This window comes from Panthera leo, chromosome D3 (genome assembly GCF_018350215.1).
Source record: "Panthera leo isolate Ple1 chromosome D3, P.leo_Ple1_pat1.1, whole genome shotgun sequence".
NCBI lineage: Eukaryota > Metazoa > Chordata > Mammalia > Carnivora > Felidae > Panthera > Panthera leo.
This window is the reverse complement of record NC_056690.1, coordinates 37411921-37434627: the sequence shown is the minus strand read 5'-3', so window position 1 is coordinate 37434627 and position 22707 is coordinate 37411921. Positions and strand designations below refer to the sequence as shown.

At 40.9% G+C, this 22707-nt stretch overlaps 1 protein-coding gene and 1 long non-coding RNA gene across 2 annotated transcripts in view; one reads left to right on the top strand and one right to left on the bottom strand.

Annotated features, from left to right (window-relative positions):
- LOC122204048 overlaps window positions 1-712 on the top strand; it is a 52560-nt gene extending 51848 nt beyond the window's left edge. Inside the window, exon 4 of the long non-coding RNA XR_006195455.1 lies at window positions 391-712. This is a non-coding gene — a long non-coding RNA (uncharacterized LOC122204048). The remainder of the gene's footprint in view (window positions 1-390) is intronic.
- The window catches only part of LAMA1 (laminin subunit alpha 1), a 167872-nt gene that overhangs the window by 12874 nt on the left and 132291 nt on the right, over window positions 1-22707 (bottom strand). The window contains exons 42-55 of the mRNA XM_042911210.1: window positions 22476-22592; window positions 20726-20908; window positions 19924-20078; window positions 18297-18440; window positions 17173-17306; window positions 15914-16064; window positions 15029-15153; window positions 9361-9511; window positions 8552-8696; window positions 7945-8086; window positions 4995-5109; window positions 4633-4803; window positions 2261-2424; window positions 1358-1543 (exon numbers count right to left, since the gene is read on the bottom strand). Of these exons, the coding sequence (XP_042767144.1) occupies window positions 1358-1543; window positions 2261-2424; window positions 4633-4803; window positions 4995-5109; window positions 7945-8086; window positions 8552-8696; window positions 9361-9511; window positions 15029-15153; window positions 15914-16064; window positions 17173-17306; window positions 18297-18440; window positions 19924-20078; window positions 20726-20908; window positions 22476-22592 (2083 nt within the window). The remainder of the gene's footprint in view (window positions 1-1357; window positions 1544-2260; window positions 2425-4632; window positions 4804-4994; window positions 5110-7944; window positions 8087-8551; window positions 8697-9360; window positions 9512-15028; window positions 15154-15913; window positions 16065-17172; window positions 17307-18296; window positions 18441-19923; window positions 20079-20725; window positions 20909-22475; window positions 22593-22707) is intronic.

Sequence of the window (22707 nt, the reverse complement as noted above, 5' to 3'; positions counted from 1 at the left end):
TTAAGATACTATGTACAAGCCAACACAGAAGCCAAAGCCATTTGATTATTGAACACTACAGTCTTATGAAAAACCATTAATATATTACTCTTAGTGAAACCAAATTGACCATCTTCCAGTGACTAGAAGTCTGTAAGTCTTACATATTCCCTCATTTGATTCTTCGACCCACCCCACTCCAGCCCCTCCCCGTGTTGTCCTCCTGGCCACCGCTGAGCATCCCTCAAGATTTGGCTCAAATGCAGCATTGGCCAGGGTAAGAGAATGAGCCTGTCTCTGGCTCTCGCACGACTACACACTGGCCTCAGTTAAACACTGATTTCTTTCTTAGAGATTTACACTTGCCAGGAAGTCCCGACCCACTCTTTTCATATTCCCTTCACTCTGCAGCCCTTGAAACATGTCCTGTCTGCGTCTACCCTCTTGGCACCTTCTGAGGACGCGGCTGTGAACGGCACAGAAGCATTTCTGCCCTATGGAATTCTCAGCCTCAGGGCTTTCAGTAGTAAGATGCTGAATCAGTTTATTTATAAACAGAGAACTGGGCAAATAAATCAACTGTACAAATAAGTTGTACAAACCAAGGCTCTGACATGATAATCGTGCTGAAACCCAGTGTAATGTTTTATTCTTCCAAAGTCCAAGGACTCCTAAGAGGTTCTTTTACAGGGGACACTGCGACCATCAGAGATCCAAGCCGTTGTTTAAGGTCTCAAGGCAAATGGGCAGTTCAGGCAGGAGGGAGCTTGCTTGTCCTGGGCAGATTCTGGCTCCGCACCCCCACCTGCAGGTTGTAGCCCCGCTTTTATGCCACCAGCGTTCTTATGCAGGCAGGAGGCAAGTGAAGAAGAAATAAATACCCATGGGCATGTGGGCATGTGTCCGTTCTCTTACTCAGAATGAGCTCCACAGGGAAAACAGACTTCCAGTTCTTAATTAGGCACTAATTGTTTCAGGAGGAGCCATTAATCCGAAGCTGCAAGAAACCCCACCATAAAGGTTCCTTTAAAGCAGTGAGCTCAAGACAGCAAGAAACTTGCATCACAAAATCTCTATGTTCCCTGAAGTGCATGTCAACAGTGTATTTGACCTCTGATGTTTGTTGATAGTCCTGTGGAACTAACTGATGTTCATTTTTTTTTTTTTTTTAATATATGATTACCAGATATATCCACTATTCTAATCCAGTAGAATCCATTTGGGAGACCTTTGCGATAGAATAGGGCTCGCTTGTTATTCAGAAACTTGTAGGATTTTAGGTAATCTCAAACAGCAAAATTAGATAGCAAGTCAGGGTCAGTACTCAGCTTTAAAAAATTAGGAAGTGCCAAAACATGTTGAGAGCAGTTACACTTACTCCATGTTAAAGATCAGGTTTTTGATACAGCCGTGAAATGATCTTCCCATCTTGAGCACTGATGTCCCCTCACCCTCTGGAACTCCCCCTATGTACAGGCTGGATACATTTATTGTCCTGCTTTCTGCTGATGGGCCCAACTTCATTTCTACAGGATTTGTCTCATCCATTTGGACAGTGATAATGCTAAAAGGTCAAAGGAGAAAAGAAAAGCTTTTAAATGTAATGAAACATAACTATTTTAATACATAATTTCACAAGTTCTTACTGAATGACAGAAGTTCCCTGAAGACAAATTTTAACAACACTAAGTGAATAAAAAGGTGAGTCTTAAAAATTAACACTTACAATTGAACATCCTCCCAAAATGAATCACGTTATTAAATACTATTGAGTTCAATTCACTTGGGGAGAGTATTATTCTTTTACTTTACCTGTGATAAAATGTCCAGCATGCTTTTGAAACATTTGGTCTACCGCTTTGAAAGGGGTATATGTAGGAATGTTGATACAACACTATTTACTATTTTACTATTTGTTTTCTGTTTACTGTGTTCCTACTTACTGTTTGACATTTATTATTTAGTATTGATATAATGCTTTCTACTCACACTATGGTACTATCTGCCACAGAATTAATCTGATGTAAAACATTTTATACTGGGCCCCAGAAAAGAGCAGGGTTAAGGTTTTTTAATTGCGAAAGTTCCACAAATATCTTATTACCAAGCAGATGAAATTACTTTTGAGGGAGGTTTTCTAGAAGGGCTCCAGAGTTATTCTGGAGCTGTAAAATCTCTGAATTTTCCTGACTTCATCCTAGTCATCCCAATCATTTTACTGCAAAGAGTATCCTAACATGGTTCCTACTGTCGAGGTCACCAGGGCCTTGTATGTGAATACCTCCCAGTCCTCATCAGAGAGATGGAATGCTCTTGCCCGTCACCATATGTGCCCTTGGGAGCACGCAGGACAGCTCTTCTCAGGTTTGCTCCGTCCCCAGAGTTAACGTGCACTTCAATGTGGCCTTCAATCAGCATGATGGAAAAGAAGGGCTGGGAAGGTTGCTGAGAGATTTTCAACAGAAAAAATATTGCCACGTGATTTTTAAAATTATGAAGACAATATGAGAGTATTAACAAGCAACTTATTACGAATATCACCATCTAACACAACTCTTTTAAATTTTGTATATGAGTTTCTAATCTCTGTTCATATGATTTACATTCTGCTTTATGCTCTTATCATTAACCCTATCAAAGATTTCCCTTTCTACTTCATACTTTTTATTGCCACCATATGTACTAACAGATACATATACTGTAAATCATTGACCGATTTATTAAAAATTTAGTTTCCAATTTTTCTTACCATACATAGTACTTTTGTTTTTTGCCTGTGTACACTTTTTTTTTTTTTTTTTTTTGGCCTAACATTTCTAAAAGTGGGTTTAAAAGGTGGAAGAGTTTGGAAATCATTAAAGCTTTGAGAACTATTTTGCACATTGAAAATCGGTCCACCAGCAGAACGGGAGTGTGAGTGTTTCACAATGCCCTTGTGAGCATTCTGTTTTGCTGAACAAGCAGCAAACTATGATTTGCAAATGGTCCTATTAAGATTGGTGGAGGCAGGGCACCTGGGTGGCTCAGTCGGTTAAGTGTCCAACTTCCACTCAGGTCATGATCTTACAGTTTGTGGGTTCGAGCCCCACATCGGGCTTTATGACGACAGCTCAGAGCCTGGAGCCTGCTTCAGATTCTGTCTCTCTCTCTTTCTGCCCCCCCCCCCCCACTCGTGCTCTCTCTCAATAATAAAGTAACATTAAAAAAAAATTTTAAGACTGGTGGAGGCAAACAGTCTATTGGTTCCTCAAAAAGTTAAACATAGAATTATCATGTGACCTATCAATTCCACTCCTTGGTATATACCCAAAAGAACTGAAAGCAGGTAGTCAGACAAATACTTTGATATGAATGTTCATAGCAGCATTATTAACAATAGCTAAAAGGTAGAAACAACCCCAAATGTCCATCAGTGAGTAAGTTATGTACGTATAATGGAATAGCAATTCAGCCATAAAAAGGAAGTACTGACACATCCCACGATGTGGACAAACCTCAAAAACATGCTAAATGGAAGACACAAAAGATGACATGCTGTATGAGCCCATTTATATAAAATACAGATCATCAGGAAATTCAGAGATACAGAAGGAAGACCGCTGGCCACCAGGGACTGGGCTGCTGAGGGGACAGGAAGGGCCCGCTTGACCGCACAGGCTATTATTTGGGTGATAAAAATGTTTTGGAACTAGATAGAGGAGGTGGCCTCACCACATCGTGAAAGCACTAAATGCTAACTGTTCACTGTAAAATGGTTACTTTTATGTTCTGTGAATTTCATCTCAACTAGGAAAAAAAGAAAAAGATTGGTGGGGCCCATAAACCACTCTGTCATGGTTAGACCTTTGCCAAGTGTCTCATGAGGCACTAGGAGTCTACACACTGGTGTTCCAGTCCTGGCTCAGACATATATCAGCTGTGTGACCTTCAGCAGGTTAACAAGGTTCTCTGAACCTATTTCCTCCTCAGCAAAACGTAGGATAAGCAGCATTCACCCTGCAGTGTGGCTGTGATCATCACACAGCAATGTCTACAAATAATCTTGCACAAAAGAGGACAGTATGCCGTGACCTCTACTTCATTAAGACCGTAAATTAGCATTCTGTAAAGCCTCTTCAAATTACGTGATATATGCAAGTTTGAGCAAAAGAAAGGGTAAATCTATGCTCTTAAAATGGAATATAAATATGGAAACCCATCAACTTTTCTCTCTTCTACAGCTGCCCCACTGTGCTGATCACAGGCCACATTTCTCTTTCTGCTGACTTCAGTCCTATTTGTAGATAAGGAAAATTGTGCTCCGTGGAGCAGCACACTAAAAAACTCTACAGAACTGAAGGATTTACTTTCTTAGCCTTAGAATAAAGAGTAGCCACCTAACATGTGGAAAAACTCTGAATGAGCTTGAAAAGAATGAGGGGTAGACAGCAAGTATCTGCCTTCTCCGTAGCCAGACAAGAAAAATGACTGTGTACCACAAAGAGGTCACTGATGCATAGGGGAAGACATTCAGCGATAGTAACTGCTACTTATTAAAATGCACACTTATAAACAACTGGCCACACTGCTACGATAATGTTCACGACCAAGTCACTTTCCAACTAGTGCTTCTTGAGCCTGTGGCTGAATAACAATAGCATTTGAGCTACTCACCCCATGGGCCTGCCGATGACCCTGCTTCTCCCCATGCCTGCCCAGGGCAGCCAGGATGATGCCACTGCTGTTCTTGGTGGCAAATGTTGCCAACAGTTCCGATTCTGGCAACAAAGACCTGGGTGACAATTCAACGTAGCCACCTTTCAAGAAGCTAACAGTTCGGATAGGCTGGTTAAAAAGGAGGCAAAAAGAACACCATCAGGACTCCTAAGCACTGAATCGCCCATGGCGGGGTTTACTGCTGGTCTCCCCATCATCTCTTTTCCATCCATCGCACTGTGTTAGATTTTACTACCTTATTATGTTGGTAAGTCAGTGGACATTTGCAAAAACTCATTCAAATATTAAAGGCTTCCCACCTCCAGTATACAGCCTTTTCTCACTCCATAGGAATTTCTGAGTAAATCAAAGGTTGATCTGGATATTTCCAGGTTTTTGATACAGCCCACATAGCTTTTGCTGGTGACACCTTTCCTGTAGGGAAGGGCATGAGAACAACAAGATTTGGATTTTATAACTCCATTTTTGAAAGAAGGAATAAAAATAGACCTACAGGTAAAGAAGATCTGCTTCTATGTGTCATTCTGCAGAAATGTCTAACTCTCCCACTAAGAAGAATATTGATGGTGAAGACTTGAGGTCTAATGAAGGCTCTCCTTAGGACCAAGGAAAGGGGTTGAATTTAGGGAGTTTGACTAAATGGCTACCTAGACAAAAATGCATAATATTTTAAGGGAAAGTACTGTAGTCACTGCAATTTAAATATACTCATTAGGGGCGCCTGGGTGGCGCAGTCGGTTGGGCGTCCGACTTCAGCCAGGTCACGATCTCGCGGTCCGTGAGTTCGAGCCCCGCGTCAGGCTCTGGGCTGATGGCTCAGAGCCTGGAGCCTGTTTCCGATTCTGTGTCTCCCTCTCTCTCTGCCCCTCCCCCGTTCATGCTGTGTCTCTCTCTGTCCCAAAAATAAACGAAAATAAATAAATAAATATACTCATTAAAACAGGCCAATTATAAGAAAGACAGTACACAGTCATAAGGAAACAATAGCACATAGATTGAAATCCAAATCAGTACTATATTTTTCTCTTTTATTTTTAGAGAGAGTGTGTGTACACATGTGAGCAGCGGAGAGGGAGCAGGAGAATCCCAAGTAGGCTCCTCACTGTCAGCAGAGAGCCTGATGTGAGGCTTGATCTCACAAACTGTGAGATCATGACCTGAGTCAAAATCAAGAGTTGGATGCTGAACCAACTGAGCCACCCAGGGGCCCCACTACCATATTTTTCTTAATAGAAGTTGCCACACTCTGGTTGGGGTGAGGTTGTAATATGATCAGTCTCTCATTTCCAAAATATGGAGATGACTGAACATCTCTAAGTTATATTCTGAAGCATCAGCTAGTCACAGGAGAACTCTGAAGTCACATGGTTTCCAGCTAGAGTCACATCTCACTTTCCTTTCCCTCTGTGGTGAGTAGTGAGCTGCAGACCATTAGGCAACTCAAGATTTAGGGCAGACTTTAACTTTTCTGGATATGTTTCTTCCTTTGTAATTGAAGAGGCTGGTCTTGATAGATACCCAGGTCCCTTCTAGCATAAAAGTCTTATTTGGAATGTCTTCCTGGAAAAGGGGATCTTTTCTCCATTGTCTGCACAGTGTCCATCTCGGTAGAGTACAGATGAACTGTGGCACAGCTTGTTGCTACAGGAGCACCCACCCTGCTGCCACCATGTGAGGAAACGATATCTGGAATCGGGAATTAGGAGACTGGCTTCCAATCCTGGCTCCATCCTGGCAGAGGGGTAAGACCTGGGACAAGTGACCAACGCCCCCTGAAGTTTGAGTGTAATTCATTTCAAGATGGGGTGTGGGGGGAGGGTACTGGTGACTGTGGTGGTAAGCTGTGTCCCTTGGAACTTTCAGAAATTTCTGGCAAAGGAAAGGGGTGAGGAGTGAATCTGGACTGCTCAGCTTAACAGCAACCAGTGTGGACGCACTTCCGTGCCACTGATTAGGATTGCATATAAGAACTCAGCTGTAGTTAGTGCTGTAGTAGTAGGGTAGTAGCCGTGCTACTAACTTCTTCGAAGACCACTGGGCTAGATGAATCAGTTTGGACATTTGGTAATCCCACTCCCCAGAATCTATCTTGCCTCGACTGCTGGCCTTTGGTATAGGAGGTTTTTGTTTTTAATGGTGTGAAAGAAACTTCGGGCTTCATTTGTCCAGTCCAAAATGACACAACTAAGAACAAAGACCCACAGAGATCTTATGTAAATTATTAAAGTCACAAAGCTAAACATGAATCAGTGTTACAAAAGGATCTCATTGCCTTCTCTGCCACCTTTCTTCCAACTTCCTGATGCTGGTGTTTCAACTTTCACATACATTATTCATTCTCATCACACAAAGGAGAAATGCAGACAGCATGATTTTTTTTTTTTTTTTTTTTTTTTTTTGCCCTGAAAAAGATTCTACTATTCTGAAATGTCTAGAAGGAACAACTTATGATGGGAAGTGGGGTCTAAGAATACTGTACCATATTAAGTAACAATTAGTAACAATCACTAGATGTTCTAAAGGCAACAAATAGAAAATCATTAATTTTACTGCAGGAGGATTTCTTTACATCCCAATTAGTAGACACACACTGGTTTGAATCAAGGCAGACGTTAGGGATTAAAATTTGTCCCCCACAAAAGATGATGAAGGCCTAACCCCCAGTACCTGTGAATGTGACCTTATTTGGAAATAAGGTCTTTTTAGATGTAATCAAGTTAAGATGAGGTCATTAGGATAGGTCCTAATCCAATATGACCATTGTCATTATAAAAAGGGAAATTTAGAGGCACCTGGGTGGCTCAGTTGGTTATGTGTCTAGCTCTTGATTTTGGCTCAGGTCATGATCTCGTGATTCATGAGATCGAGCCCCACGCCGGGGTCTGTGCTGACAACATGGAGCCTGCTTCGGATTATCTTTCCCTGTCTCTCTGCTCACATCCAAAAATAAATTTAAAAAGGGAAATTTGGTCACAGAGACATACACAGAGGGAAGACAGTGTAATAAACAAAGAGAAAGCCATCCACGAGCTGAGTAATGCCTGAAACTCCCAGAAGCTAGGAAAGAGGCATGGAACAGATTCTTTCTCACAACCCTCAGACGGAAGCAATTTTGCCGACACCTTGATTTTGGACTTGTAGCCTCCACAGTTGTTTAAGTCCCCTGGCTTGTGGCACCTTATTATGGCAGCCCTGGGAAACTGACACATTTGGCAATTACAGGCATGACAATTGGGCCATGTGATATACCTTACAACTCTTGACCTAGGTAATCCACCCACATAAATTGGATCTTTATCTAGACGATTGAGGTCAGAAGATGCTCCCGGAGTTTCACCTTGCTTCGTTTCTTTATAACTGGTGTTATATGCATCAATAACTGCTAGGAGTCCTAAAATGAGATCAAATAGAAGAGACAAGAAAATGAAAATCACTTTCTGCATTAAAAACCAAAGTTCATTTATAAAGACATACTCTTTCACATTCTGCACATTTGACCAGGGAGTATTCTTGACTATTAAATCCTCTGTACAAAAGTCAGTGAATCCAGAATATACAAAACTAAAATGACAGCAGTGTGTGTGTGGCAGAAAAGAGAATGGATTTGATCCTTGATTCCAATGCAGCATTTAATGTTAAGTAATGCACCTGGAAACCATAGAAAATAGAATTATAACATTTCTCCAGCAAAATGTGAATCCTGGCGTTTAGCATTTCAAAGAAAACAATGGCTTTCTATTAGAGTATCATTCAAGAATACCCAAGGAGCCACAAAGTACATAAAGACTGCTGATTTTGGAAGGATTTCTATTTCTATGAGAGTGACCAGTATCTCCTTGCCCTTCTGTGCACTTAACTTGCTTTCGGTTTCTCTGGAAGGCGATTTTATACCAGGTTCCGTTGTTATAGCGTCTGTCTGTAATAAGAGCAAGAGGCCCTGAACCCAGGTCAACTGTAACTCTAACTCTGCCACGCACCAGCTCGATGGATACAAAGTCTTTCTGTGAAGAAGAGAAAAGAGTTACCCAGGGCTATGTCATTCTTACGGATCCCCTTTCCCTCCCAAGGCAAGGATGGCAGAAGTCTTCCAAAGTCAAACTCAGAAAACTGGATCTGGCCCAACAGTCCGAGGTCTCTGTTAGGAAACTGAAGTGTCGGGGAAGACTTTCTAGAATACTACACTGATACAAAGGAGAGAAACGCATTGTTGCCCAAATCCACAACTCAGTAAGAGAAATGGAATCTTTGTATCTTTTTCATTGAGATTACATGGGCCAGTCCTAAAAATAAAACTAGAAGATCCACAGAGAGATCACGTGCACAATAGGATAAAAATAACATGAAATTCCTGTCCATGGAATTCAAAGGCCACAGGGATCACAGTGAATGTGGAGCAAGATCTATGAAGGTCAAAATTTAATAACAAATGTCACTGCTCTCTACAACGATTGGAAGGCTGTTTTCTCCTTGGTGCTCTGTACTGTATTTTCCAAAGGTTCTTTGGTGAATTTATAATACATTTCTTGAAACGGGGAAATAGTATGGCGTACATATGTATACATTATATTTGCATATGCTCATAAAACAGTCATTAAACATAAATCTCCTCCTAGCAATCTGACTGTATATACACGGTGGAGTCTGCTGTCCCATAAAGCCTCTTACAGTGCCATTTGAAGCAAGGTAGAGAAGAAGCCCGTTGGGTGAAAAGGTACTAAAAAGCATAATTATCTGAGTCACGGTAGCCCGGAGCGTCTTCTCCACAACCGAATAACCACTCCCATCAAAATGGAAGGACGAGTCTTCATTCTGGGGGCTGCAAAGCAGAGCAGATGAAATAACAATCTATTCTCAGGAAGGCAGTTAAGGAGAAGAAATACCTTTACTGAGTTCTCTCCCTCACAAAAACTGGTAGAGCTATTATTTCCATAATCTGATAAGCATAAATCATATCTTAAAATATGCTTGCCATGAGATTATGCAAAACAAATGCCAGTTGCTTTATATGGAAAGGAAAATGTAGGCAGTGTTGACTGTAGTAAAAAGGAATGTCTTCAAAGGATGGATAACTGCTCTAAATATTTCTACTTATCAAGTAGACTCTTTGTTCCAATGTCCTTTAATGTAACTGTCCTTTCTTAATTCCAAAGCTTTCAGAGTAGTTTTCATATTAGCATGTTATCACCCTCTGCTGGTTTTAACTAATACTAAACTGGAGTAATGATGGAAAACCCAATCTACATCAATGTAGCAGAAGGACCACTGCAAAAAAAAAATCACTGACATATATATATATATATGTATGTATATATATATATATATATATATATATATTACATAAATATATAAATAAATAAAAATATATATATATATCAAAAATCTGCGGGATGAACTTAGAACAAAGTTATTTAATACAGACCTCAGTACTTCCCAGGTGAGTGTTTTCTGGTCTTTCCCACACCTCAAAAGGCTGACTTTATGCTTTAATTACAAAGTAAGCTTATCTGGAACATGTCCTAATAGGTTTAAAAAATGTTTCTGGGCTTCAGAGTGAAACTTGGACTTTGATGTGTTTGGGGTAGGAATTTGTACTTCTCCCAGTGGAATAAGCAAACTCAGTGCCGTATCTCCAAGCAGGACAAGTAACCCAACGGTGACACCGTTTCCATCCACAGAACATAGCGGTGCTTTGTGAAACCTGGGGTTTCAAACTGATAGCTTCCCACAGTCCAGTTTTTTCTAAAGATTGCTGTCTTTCGACCTCTTTCAGGAAGTGTATATAACTTAAAGGAAATGCACTCTGCGTAAAGAAACTATAGACAGATAACCATATGGTTTCACTCTTATGTGGATCCTGAGAAACTTAACAGAAACCCATGGGGGAGGGGAAGGGAAAAAAAAAAAAAAAAGAGGTTAGAGTGGAAGAGAGCCAAAGCATAAGAGACTCTTAAAAACTGAGAACTGAGGGTTGATGGGGGGTGGGAGAGAGGGGTGGGTGGGTGATGGGTATTGAGGAGGGCACCTTTTGGGATGAGCACTGGGTGTTGTATGGAAACCAATTTGACAATAAACTCCATATATTGAAAAAAAAAAAAAACCAACATCCGACTTCGGCTCAGAAAAACAAAAAAAAGAAACTATGGCTTAATTCTCTGTTATTTAATTCCTAAAGCTGTGACTTCCTACAAGCATGTTCCATTGCTCTAGCTCTTGGCTGACCAGTTTCATGGGGTTAAGGATGCGGACTCTAGAACCAGATTGCTGGGGTTCAAATCCCAGTCCTTCAATTTACTAGCTGTGCGAACTTGGAGAAGTTACCTAATGTCTCTGCGCTTCATTCTTTTCATCTATAAAATAAGGAAAACAATAGCAGCTCTCAGGAAAGCTGTGCATGACTTAATAGATGTCAAGTTCTCTAGACAGTGCTTGGCACTTGTATGTTCAGTACATTTAGCTCTGATGATTCTGCTTTGTTCAGAGGTCCCTGAAGGGCTGCCATTTTGCCTCTTAAAACCTGAACCTCAAAAATTAAGTACCTTTTTAAAGAGCACACCCAAGAAAATAGTGAAACCAGGTTTCAAACAGAACTCCAGAAATCTGTCTTGTTCCGCTGCGCACACCCTCTCCTTCCCCAGAACTCCTGAGTTCTCTGTTCTCAAGAATGTGGACTCTCTACTTCTGGCTTCTCTCCATCAGCAGGGCCTGCCCCAATGAGGCAGCAAAAAGAGGGGTGCATTCAAATGAACCGACCTGTGAATGCACGTCTTCGGAGGTTCTTGACCCGGGGTCAGTGACACACTTCTGGGGCTTGCCCCCTTGTGGGTCAGGCTTCCATTCTATAACCATGAGGCCCAGGTGCCTGATCGCAGGTGGGCCACAGGAAGGCAGCTCCAGGCCCCTGCCCAGACAAGAGGCCCCGGGACAAATGAAAGCAGGGTTGGCAAGAGCACTTTACGGAGAGCTCTGTTCCAGACCCAGCAATTCCAGGTGAGAGTCCTGTAGTCAGGCAGGCCTAGAGAGACACTCTCCCTCCCCAGCCCTCAGCCCTGTGAGCCTTAAAGAATGACTAGGCCTCTGGTCCGAGCTCTCACTCGTGACAGGGGTAATACCTACTGTGGTACCATCAGCACTCTGGGCAGCTGTTATGAGAGTGAGTGGGGTAGCACCTGGGCCCAGGCCTAAGATGCTGCTTCACCTGTCACCTCCTCCTGCCACAGCACAGAGTACTTTCTCTGTGCTTTCATATGGCTCTCTCTCCTATACACCAGGAGATGTTGGAGGAGATGAACACATGTGACTGACGTTGACCTTGCCAGCACCTAGAAGAGTACCCTGAACGCAGGTGACTGACCTATCCCAAAGGTCAGCTACACAGCCTATCATAACATCCACTCGTAACTAATACAAGAATAAAGTCCTGTTAATTAAATAAACAGGTTTTTTCCCCATATTTAGGTGAAAACTGTTAGAATCCATGGTTTCTTTTGTAATATCCTTTAAGAATTTAAGAGATTGTTCATAATTATTAACATACATTGATACCATATAAAGAAGTGTAAATATATCCAATGAGGAATAAAACAAAAAATTCAATTCATTTAGTTGGTAATAGAAGTAAAAGTTAGGGGCGCCTCAGTCGGTTAAGCGGCCGACTTCGGCTCAGGTCATGATCTCGCCGTCCGTGAGTTCGAGCCCCGCGTCAGGATCTGTGCTGACCGCTCAGAGCCTGGAGCCTGTTTCAGATTCTGTGTCTCCCTCTCTCTGACCCTCCCCTGTTCATGCTCTGTCTCTCCCTGTCTCAAAAATAAAATGTTAAAAAAAATTTTTTTTTAATAAAAAAATAAAAAATAAATGAAAAAATATAAGTCAAAGTTACAGGTAAATGTTTCTATTGAGAAAATTATTTTAGTAAATCTAAAGGACATCAGTTGACCACACTAATGATTTAAAACGGCAGGTTACACGCAGAGGTCCAAAGCACACTGAATTCTAATCACTGGTCTGCTAAAATTGATTCATTTACTAGAATTAGTTTGTTAATTCTTTGAGCTCAAGTCTTTGTCTAATAGGTAGGGATGGTTGCCTAAAATGAAGACAATTCAGTTTACAAATACAGAAAGCATCAGCTGTGTCTGTCTCAGCACTTGCCATGGTATGTGTTCTAGGGAACACCAGCAACTCTGGAATGCTGCTTTTTAAAAAGTTTGGGATCAAGTGAGTTTGGGAATGGTGCAACTCCAGCCCATATCAAGGACAGGGTTACTGCACATTCGCACATTAGAGGCTCTGGATGCCTCACAATCAGGAAATGTACTTAATCATTTAACACACTGTTTCCCAAACATTTATGGTCAGGACACATCTGACACCCCCACTTTAAGAAAGTATTTATTAATATCCTATCAAACTAGTATTCTTTAAAAAAAAAACACACAACATACTTTAGAAGTGGTAGTCAGTATAAGAATAGCCAGTTGATTTGTTCAGTGCCCAGAAAAACATTTAATCAAAACTTTAAGCTAATGAGTCAGTCTGACCCTAAGGTTCAGCTGGGTGGTCAGCCTTCCAGCAAAAAAGCCAGTTCCAGGACATGCGTCGGGAGGGTGGTGGCACCTGCCAGTCCCTCCCGAGTTTGGAGCAACCTTCCTCTTTCCCCGGAGGTCCAGGTTGGGTAGACATGCAGGGGGAAGGCAGATCTCAGAAGAAAACGAGTGCCCACACAGAAAATTGACTTCCTCCCCAACAAAAGAAAAGAGCTAGCAATCATCAGATTCACTCATTGCTACAGTTTAAGGTCAGCGGTTTTAAGATAACGTTGAAAATGGCAGGTGAAATTAGGGATACTGTAAACAGCTAAAGCATAGGAGGACATTTTCCATATTAGAAATTTTCCATCTCTGTTAAGACTTTCCTTTCTACAAGTAAGATTAATGATCTGGGGTCAATGTGGGGCCCAGAGGTCCAGGGGCCAGAACATTTTTCAAGTTCGAATCACTATTGCTGGGGAAATGTCCCTGCTAGAGAAAAAGCATGAGGAAAATGTGATGGGGAGTTCTCTGCTCCCAGAGTTCTAGAGCCGGTGCCATTACCTCACTAGGTAATATCACTTTTTATTATATTTGCCAATTACAGAACCTCTGGTTTTCACATGCTTATTGTCAAGAAAATAACTGAGACATTTATCTAAAAAGCAGTGGATTATCACTGCAGAAAGATCATAGGGAAACAGTCTCAAATTCATTGAGTATTTTCACATACATCATGCTAGGTGTTCATCACCCCACTTTTGGGAGGTAAGACAAACATGATTACCATTTTCCTTTTCTGAAAGAAGAAATCAAATCTCCACAAAGTAAGTGACTTACTACAAAGTCACCAAGAGGGAGTTTGGTAGGAGAGGGAGCCTGAGTAAGGTAGATTCCAAAGCTATTTTTTTTTTTTTTTTTTTCAGAAGGTTCCAATAACCAAGCTTCTGGTCATGACTTTGAAAGCAAGCTGAGTCAGGGGAAAGTAGCAAAGAAAAGGCTCAAACCACAAAATCCCAAGCTCTGAGCCCTAAGAGAAAACAGATCTGACAGTAACAAAATGAAAACTCGCCCACAAGTTTCCAAATGTAATGGGAGTTGCTTCCAACTGATCTTGTCACAGCTCACTGTTAATTACAGATATCTATCTAGACAGAGCAGCCCATTAGATGACAGAATCCTATCAGATGTTTCATTTCTCTAATGGCAAAGGCAATCTATTGTCTTAATTACTGAAGTGCTAGAAAACAGGTCTTGTACATTTACGAAACTGCAATTACCTTTTTAGAAAGTAATGCAGGGAGTGTTGAGCTCAGTGGGCTTGTTATTAAATGCCTGCTGTTACATTAATACCTGCAAGACGATTTTAGGTAGTTGTTCTCCATTGCCAAATGCATTTAATTTCTAGAATTTTAGAATTTAAGAATAGGAAAGTACTTATCCATAAAATCTGACAGCACAAAGAAAAGTCTTATCCTTGGAGGTATTTTCAAAGTAAAGACACACAGGGATTTACCTAAGACTTTGCTGTGGCTCTCTGAGACAGAAGGTTGTTGGAGAGGATGTCTGATGCTTCTCAATTTTATGATCCATGATGAAAAAGCATATGGCACAGTGAAAACAGTACTTTTTAGAGGTTAAAAATGATACGCAAACTTCTGTTAGTAAAGGACCTACATCACATCCTTAGCGGTGAGATGTCCGATATCACAGACTCTGTACCACCCATGATGTATGTGCTCGTGAATCCTCTAAGCAGCTGCCAGATGTTAATAACATACTGTGTGTTAGATTATAGGGCATGTTACCTTCCGAAGCAGCCGTGGCACTTGCCCTCCCGTTCAACATAGTTCCACAGGCCGATGGACTGTCCGTTCAAGAAGGCCTCTCCCATGCAGCCTTTAAAATGAGTAACCTTCACAGCAGGAGACTTCTAATATAAACAAGCAAAACAAGCACAGCCCACACGTATCAGAAGGAAAGGAGTAAATTCTCTATGTGCACAAAACTCCGTCCTAGGAGCTCAAATCTAACAGATCCAAATTTTGAGAAAGCAACATCCAGAAAAAAGGCCAGGTTGGAATCACTGAATTTCCTTCCGATTATTAAGTAGGATCCTAGAATGAGTGACAACCTGACAGGATCTTAAAGATCACCTCGGTTACCAGGATCCCTGGAGAGAAGCCCCTTTCACAGACGAGGAAACAGAGGCTCAGAGCATGTCAGGTGTGAGGGTCTGGCTGGAAGGAGACCCTTACTCTCATTTCGGAGCACTGAACCAAGTAAGTCCAGGTGACTGAACTTTATTCAGTAAAGGGATAACAGGTATAATAAAATACATACCATAGGCTCCTGTGCTAAACACTAATTAGCATTATTCTACCACTAGAGTTTAGAATAGCAATAAGGGAAACTACAGAAATTAGGGTGGAATATTGAATTTCCTGTTTGAGTATTGGAAAAGAAATTCAAATAGCAAAATGAACCACTGACTTCTTTTCCATTTATGCTATTTATCCAGCAGGATCCTTTGCTTTCTAAAACCAGCCCACTCTGCAAATTTACTGTCATTAAGCAAAATGATAGAAACAAAAAATATTCATCTGCCTAAGAGATACTCAATAACTTGAACATTAATTTTATATACAGATAAAAGCAATCAGTCCTGTACAGATGAACATTCCGAATGTTACCTTGATCTGTCCTCCAAGCCCTCCAACAAACATTAGTGTTGAATTGTTTATATCCAGAACTTTAGCTGTCCCAGGGGATTTACTTGTTTTTGTTGATGGCTTTTGGGTTGCACTCATTTCCTTTACACTCAATGAACCAATGTTTCCAAATCTATAAGGGTCACAAAGAATTGCAAAAAGAATACTTTCAGAATTCCAAGCCCCTCCACGTACATACACATCTGTTTATAACATAGCCTTTAGGTGTTTCTCCCCACAGTCCCTGGGCGGCTCCCACTGGTCTCCCTCGCCCAGTCTTGCCCACTTTGCCCCCAGTTTACTCCCAAGCTCTTGTCAAGTAGGTCTTCTAAATCATATACATTTCCTCGTGCTTAAGACAGTTCTAGAAAACAAGTTAAATTATATACAATAAAACCTTGGTTTGCAAGCATCATTGTTCCAGAAACATGCTTGTAATCCAAAAGCACTGGTATATCAAAGCAAATTCAAGAACCGTCAGCCCACTTGTGATCATGTCATGTTCAGTGTCACATACTACTCGTATTACAAGACATCACTCGTTTATCAAGTTCAAATTTATTAGAAATGTTTGTTCATCTTGTGGAACGCTTGCAGAATAAGTTACTCGCAATGCAAGGTTTTAGTGTATCTGAAACAGTCCACTGCCTTCAGTATTGCTGCATATCTATAAATAACAAAGCAAAAGACAGAAATTTCCAGCCATAACACACCATCAACAATACACTGTAATATTATAGAAAAGCAAAATGATACACCTAAAGCTGCTTCAAAGGAGTTACCTCTGGAGAGGGGCTTTACAAGGGAGAGTTTTGCTTTGGGTCTGAATTTTAAGAAACCACATTCTCCACCTGGATCCTTGCGTTCTGTCCTCTATGTGTGCACACCACACCCACCAACCACGTGGCATTTCTACCCTGCTGCCTCCCACCCCTCTCTTCAAGGAAGAACACAATTTACTGGGTTGGCTGCCTCAGATTTAGACCAAACGTCCTAAAAGTAACATAAACTTTTAACTTTTACTTCTTTTGATTGTTGACTTTGGTAACAGTTTACTTCTTCTGTAAAAATAATAATAGTAATAAAAAGTCCTTATTTCTGTAATGTAAACCAACTATATTTGGCTGCAGTCTGACTTCCCAGAAGTTTCAAAGACAATTACATAAGGTGACAAACACATTACAAATTTATAAGGTACAGTTTTAAGAAAAGAGATGCTTGGAGAGCACTTTCTCCACTACCTGGTTACATAGATACTGTGCCATTTGTTGTCGTCAGCTCGGAAGTCTGGAAATTCCAACCGTGTAGACCCGGAGCCCATATCCCAGAGAAAGGCCACCTTCCCTCGCCGCATCTCCACTGCCAGGAAATCAGACTGGGGTGCGGGCATGAGTTGGGATGAGTTTATGTGCCAGACTGTTTGCATGACTCCCTACAGCATTTTCTCTATTCTTAAAAACAAACAAGCAAAAAAACCTGTCTTTTGTCTTTAAATGTTCATCTCCCTGGAGCTGGAGCATGACTCAGAGCATGGAAGACAGTAGCCACTGTTGGACATGAGTGCCCCACCACCCTGGCCCACCAGCATGGCCTTCCACAATGCCTTCCATAAAGTTCCCCCAAGAAATCTCCCGGGGGGTCACCAGCAGCCTACAAGGAGCATGAGGGAAGGCACTGTACTTATCTGCTCACTCTGAAAAGGCAATACACGAACATGAAACACACAGCAAGATAGAAGCCATGAAATCCCACATCACAGACTTGCATGTGTTCGGCACCTCAGCTCCAAAGAAGATGTTTTAGAATTTGTGCTTGTTAATATTTTCTGCTCTAATACCCCCTCCAAAGGTTCTGACCCACACATTCCCACTGGTATAGCCAAAGGTATCAGTGGTCTTCCACAGGGGACTTGCCTTCTGGGAACTACCAGAATGGTGGGTTGAAGAGCTTGGGGGAGGCTGGATAATTCGGATATGCCCCTTAGGGTGCTCTCCTCCACTCCTGGTAAACACCACCAAGATCGATTTTACAGACCCAATGCTAGACTCAGTGGCTGAAGAGGCTGCAGAAGACATAGGAAATTCTACCCCATAGCTAGCAATTAAGATGGCAGAGGGGAGAGCCCTCTCTCCTCAATACCACGGTCCTCCTCGTAGGCATTCAGTTTTGTACTGGGTGTTTTAATCTGATGCCACCAGTTCAGCAAATGCTGATTAGTTTCCTTAGAAGAATTAGTGATTTCACTAAGGCCCTATTTTTTTTTTTCATAAAAGAAAAAAAAAAAAACAAAAAAAAACCCTGCCGATTCAGAAAATATACATGTTCATAAGAGATTCATTGTTGCTTTCGGCAGGTACACACTCACACTGGTGCTGCTCCCGAGGTAGAAGAGAAGGTTATCGGGTTCACTTGTCTTAACATTTAGTGTTAAGGTGTTATAGTTAGTAGAAGAAATCTGAGGCTGGTAGGCCCGGACACAATCTCTGTCTGCAGACACAGCGACTTTAATCTGTAAAAGGAAAGGGGAAGTGTCCTAATCACTTAGTGACTCATGCTGGCAGCATGCCAAGAGTTCAAAAGTGCTGCTTCCTAACAGACTTTCACTGTTTGGCAGGTTTCCTCTCTTGATGATGCGTCACGTTTTGGGTTTCATAAAGTGAGAAATCTGGTGGTGATGAAAATTAGTTCATTTGGTGAACTATTTAACTACTAAAAAATCACTCTTGAAGTTTTAAGAGTATCTTATGTTGGAAAGAGTGTCACTCATGTGAGATTTAATTCCTTAACACAAGGAGCTTCTCCAGTTCACCTTGGCATCTTTACACCACGCGGGGAGGATATTTGATAATCGTCTGACAAATAAATGAAGGGATAATCTATTTATACATTCAGCAAATACTTATAGAGAGATTTTTGTCCTTACTACATATTTAAGTATTTGCATATATTTCTTATATTAATTTTAAAGATTATGGGTTTGTATTAACCAGGGCATTTGGAAATATCTATCAGGCTTGCATTTATTTGGTAACTTTAATTGAAATAAATAGAAACCAGAGCCCAGGTCAACCTACAGCCCTTTTCCAATCACAAGGCCACCCGAAGGAAGGAGAATTCAAGATTCCAGAACTTTTTCTTAACTAGAAGGGTTCAGGCAGAAGAGCATGAGACCAGAGGTCACATTTATCCTCTATAAATCCCCAGTAGTGTGACAACTGCATATTTTGTTGAAAGTATTATTATTTCCCTGAAATGCCTCTCCTTTAGAGCACAACCAGTGCCATGTGCTATGGATGCCTGTAAAACATTTTCTCACATTCGTACTTTTCCAGCTATCAAGTGTTTTTTGCATTTAGTGACCTGGATTTGTGTGTGTTTAGAGTGTTTTGTTGGACTGACTCCTGGAGGATGAGGCTCATAGTGCGCAAACGTTCTGAAAAGTACTCGGATTATTAACACCAGGTTGGTTAAATGATGGCAATAATACCATACTCAGCCACTGAAACTTAGATGTAAACACTTTGACCACGTGCTCTACCGCTAATAGTTATAAATTGATACATCTAGGCTACAATTATAAATCTCCATACAGACATGAGATCTCTTTGCTAACAACATTTTGAAACATGTTGAATAAAGCAAAAAAAAAAAACCACAGAAAATGAGACTAATTAAGTAGTATATTTAAATACACTGCCTGGGGCAGGAAAGAAGGTATTTTTGAGACACGGCACAGGCACATACATGAAAGTCGTAAGTTGCCCCTGAAAAAATATATGTATGTATTTAGGTAAATATGCTTAACATAAAGTTTTAAATATACTGCAGACAAGGCTGTGAGAAATCTGAGATATAAGAGCTGAATCAGTGGAAGTCCAGGAGACCAGTGTGACAGTCACCTCCTCCACAGGAGTTCCCCGAGTCCTGGAGTTATCAAGAGCTCCAGCTATAGGATGGCCACATCCCCAAGAGCCACAGAAGCCCACACTCACAGAAGCTGCTTGTTTCCGGGCCTGGCTGATCAGCAGTTTGATTTCTGATAGGTTTCTGCTCAGGTTCTCTTCTAGTATCTTCAGAGGCTTCAACCGATCAAATAAAAGGCTGGCTTGTGTTTCTGCATCTTTAACTCTTCTTCCAGCTAGCAGAGCTAACAAGTTCAAGGTGGCAAAGAAGTTGGTGGTAGGGTGGAAACCAGAGAAATTAGTTCTTCATTACCAGTGCACTGGATCAAATAGAATATTCTAGTAATGAAATCCTTGAAATTTTGCTAACTACAGTTGACCTTTGAACAACGCAGGGGTTGAGGCACTCAAACCCTATGCTGTTGCAAATCTGTAAAACTTTTGACTCCCCCAAAACTTAACTAGGAATAGCCTACAGTTGACTGGAAGCCTTACCGATAACACAGATAATCAAATAGCACGTTTTATATGTTACCTGTATTTTATACTGTATTCTTACAGTAAAGTAAGAATAAATAAAGCTGAAGAAAATGTTATTATGAAAATCATAAGGAAAATATATTTTCAGTACCTATATTTATCGAGTCTGTATAATGGACCCACACATTCAAAGGTTCAACTGTATATGTTCAAAGGTCAACTGTATATGAAAAATGCACCGGCAACAGGCAATACCCAAGGCCCTTCTCTTTCTTTATAAATGCAAATCTAGATATCAGTGCATTTTTATTCTTTAGGAATTCTGTTTGTGAACAAGACACCATTGTGCACCTGGCCAGTTCGAAATCTCACGATGCAGACTCTCCTAATGGGAAGGGAGACTGTAACGTACTGGTCATTGAAGAGTCCTGCAGAAGTTTGTTTGTTTCTTGTAAGGCGGCATTAACCCTGGACAAGCCAGTTGATGTATTCAACAGCTCCTTGCTCAATCCCACAACCTTCTTTAGGGTGCTTGCAGCGCTCCGATTTGCAGATGAGGCCAGCTCTTTGATTTTGGCTCCTTTGTCTCTGACACCTGAAATAAATGTATATGCAAGCATGCACTTCAGTGATTATACGTGGAGAAAACCATAAACCACAATAAATGTAACTTTACATGGAAACCTGTTACAGTGTTTCTTACTGGCTGCTGAACACAAAATGGGGCTTCCGGTTTTTAAAGGCAGTATTAAGGCTGCATATCACAATGCCTTACTGCTCCCTTTGAGGGACAAATGAAATAATCTTGGTAACAATCCTCTGTACTGAAATTTTAGTACATAGAGAGATCATGACAACACCTGCTAATTGCCATGTGCTCAGCATCTTCTATGTTTAATAAGCTACACTTCTTTCTTTGGTCTCCCTTCTATCCGTCCCTTCTCATATTCTTTAAACCTTTCTTCGGATCCCTCTGTGTGTGGATAAGAAGGTTAGGGAGTTTAAACTTGTAGGTGAGATGGGCGTGTGGCAGGCTAGAGGAAGTGATATCTGCCCACAGTGTCAACTGGCTACGAGACATAACAGCAGAGTAAAGACTAAATGGTCACAATCAGTAAGGTGGAATTTAGTTATTCTAGAAAATCTGGGTGATGTATTTTTTTTAAAAAGGCACTAGTATTCATTTTTAAAATGTTCAATCACAAATGGGACAAATATTAACACTAGAAGAAGGCCAATAAAGAGTAGACAGGTTTCTTTTGACTCTTGTGGCAACTTTTCTGCAAGTCTGAAATTATTTCCAAATAAAAAGATATTTTTAAGTGTTTAATCGACATACATCATGCATCCTTGAAGGAAAGGAGGGAGGGAGGGAGGGAGGGAGGGAGGGAGGGAGGGAAGGGGAGGAAGGAAGGAAGGAAGAACTGTCCAGATCAGAAAATTCTCCAATGACTTAAGGTTATAAGTCAGTCCAAAGCGCCCCAAGCCCAGGTCCCCACAGTAATCCTCGTGTTTACAAGGTGAACCAGCAGAAAGAACTCTAGAGTTGTTAAGGCATCTTGTAAGACTTCTTAAGAAAAAAAGAGAAGGCTGAAGGAATGTAAGTAATGCATTGCAGCAGGATTCACTTGTATTACACTTTTAAAAAGTTATCCTATTTCAAATTTTAATGAATAGTGCATTTCCAAACCATCAATATTAAAGTGATTGATGAGCTTATTTTAGAATGCTTTATTGCCTCGTGAAGGAAGATTACCAAGCAAGAGTTCTTTAATTGCCCACATTTATAATGAATCTAGCATTTTCCCTTAAAGCAGGAACATTCCCCTTCTTGCTGACTTCTCTGAATGACCCTTTCATTTAAGGGATGTGTCAAGCTCATTTTAAAAGTCAGCAATTCGTATGCTAACATAAAGTCTCCCAAGGCTTTTGTTTTTCAGAGTGTAATTCTAGCATTTCAATGCAAGCATTCTGGAATTATTTCAAAAATAGTCCTCTTCCTTTCCAAATCATACTCCTCTGCAAGTAAAAACTCTATCAATCTTGGTCTCCTCTTGAGCGAGGGCTCTTAATCAGACTCATGGCAGGACTTCCTCATGCTCAGGTGTAATGGTTTTGAAATGAGAAAATATTAATTAAATCAAGAACCCCTTTCCACTTACCTTCAGGGAATGCTCTAAGGATGGAGAGTGATTCATTGGTCCGCCTAGTAATTGTATGAGCATTCTCTTGAAATCTCTTTGCTGTATTTTTCCATTTACTCAGTTCCAATGTGATACCTATTTAAAGGGGGAAAAGTGTCCTTTTTTTTGGGTTGGCTACTCAAAGGTGCCTAGGCAACAGTTTCATTTTTCACTCAGATCTGTCTACAGAATCAACAGCTTTCTACAGAGA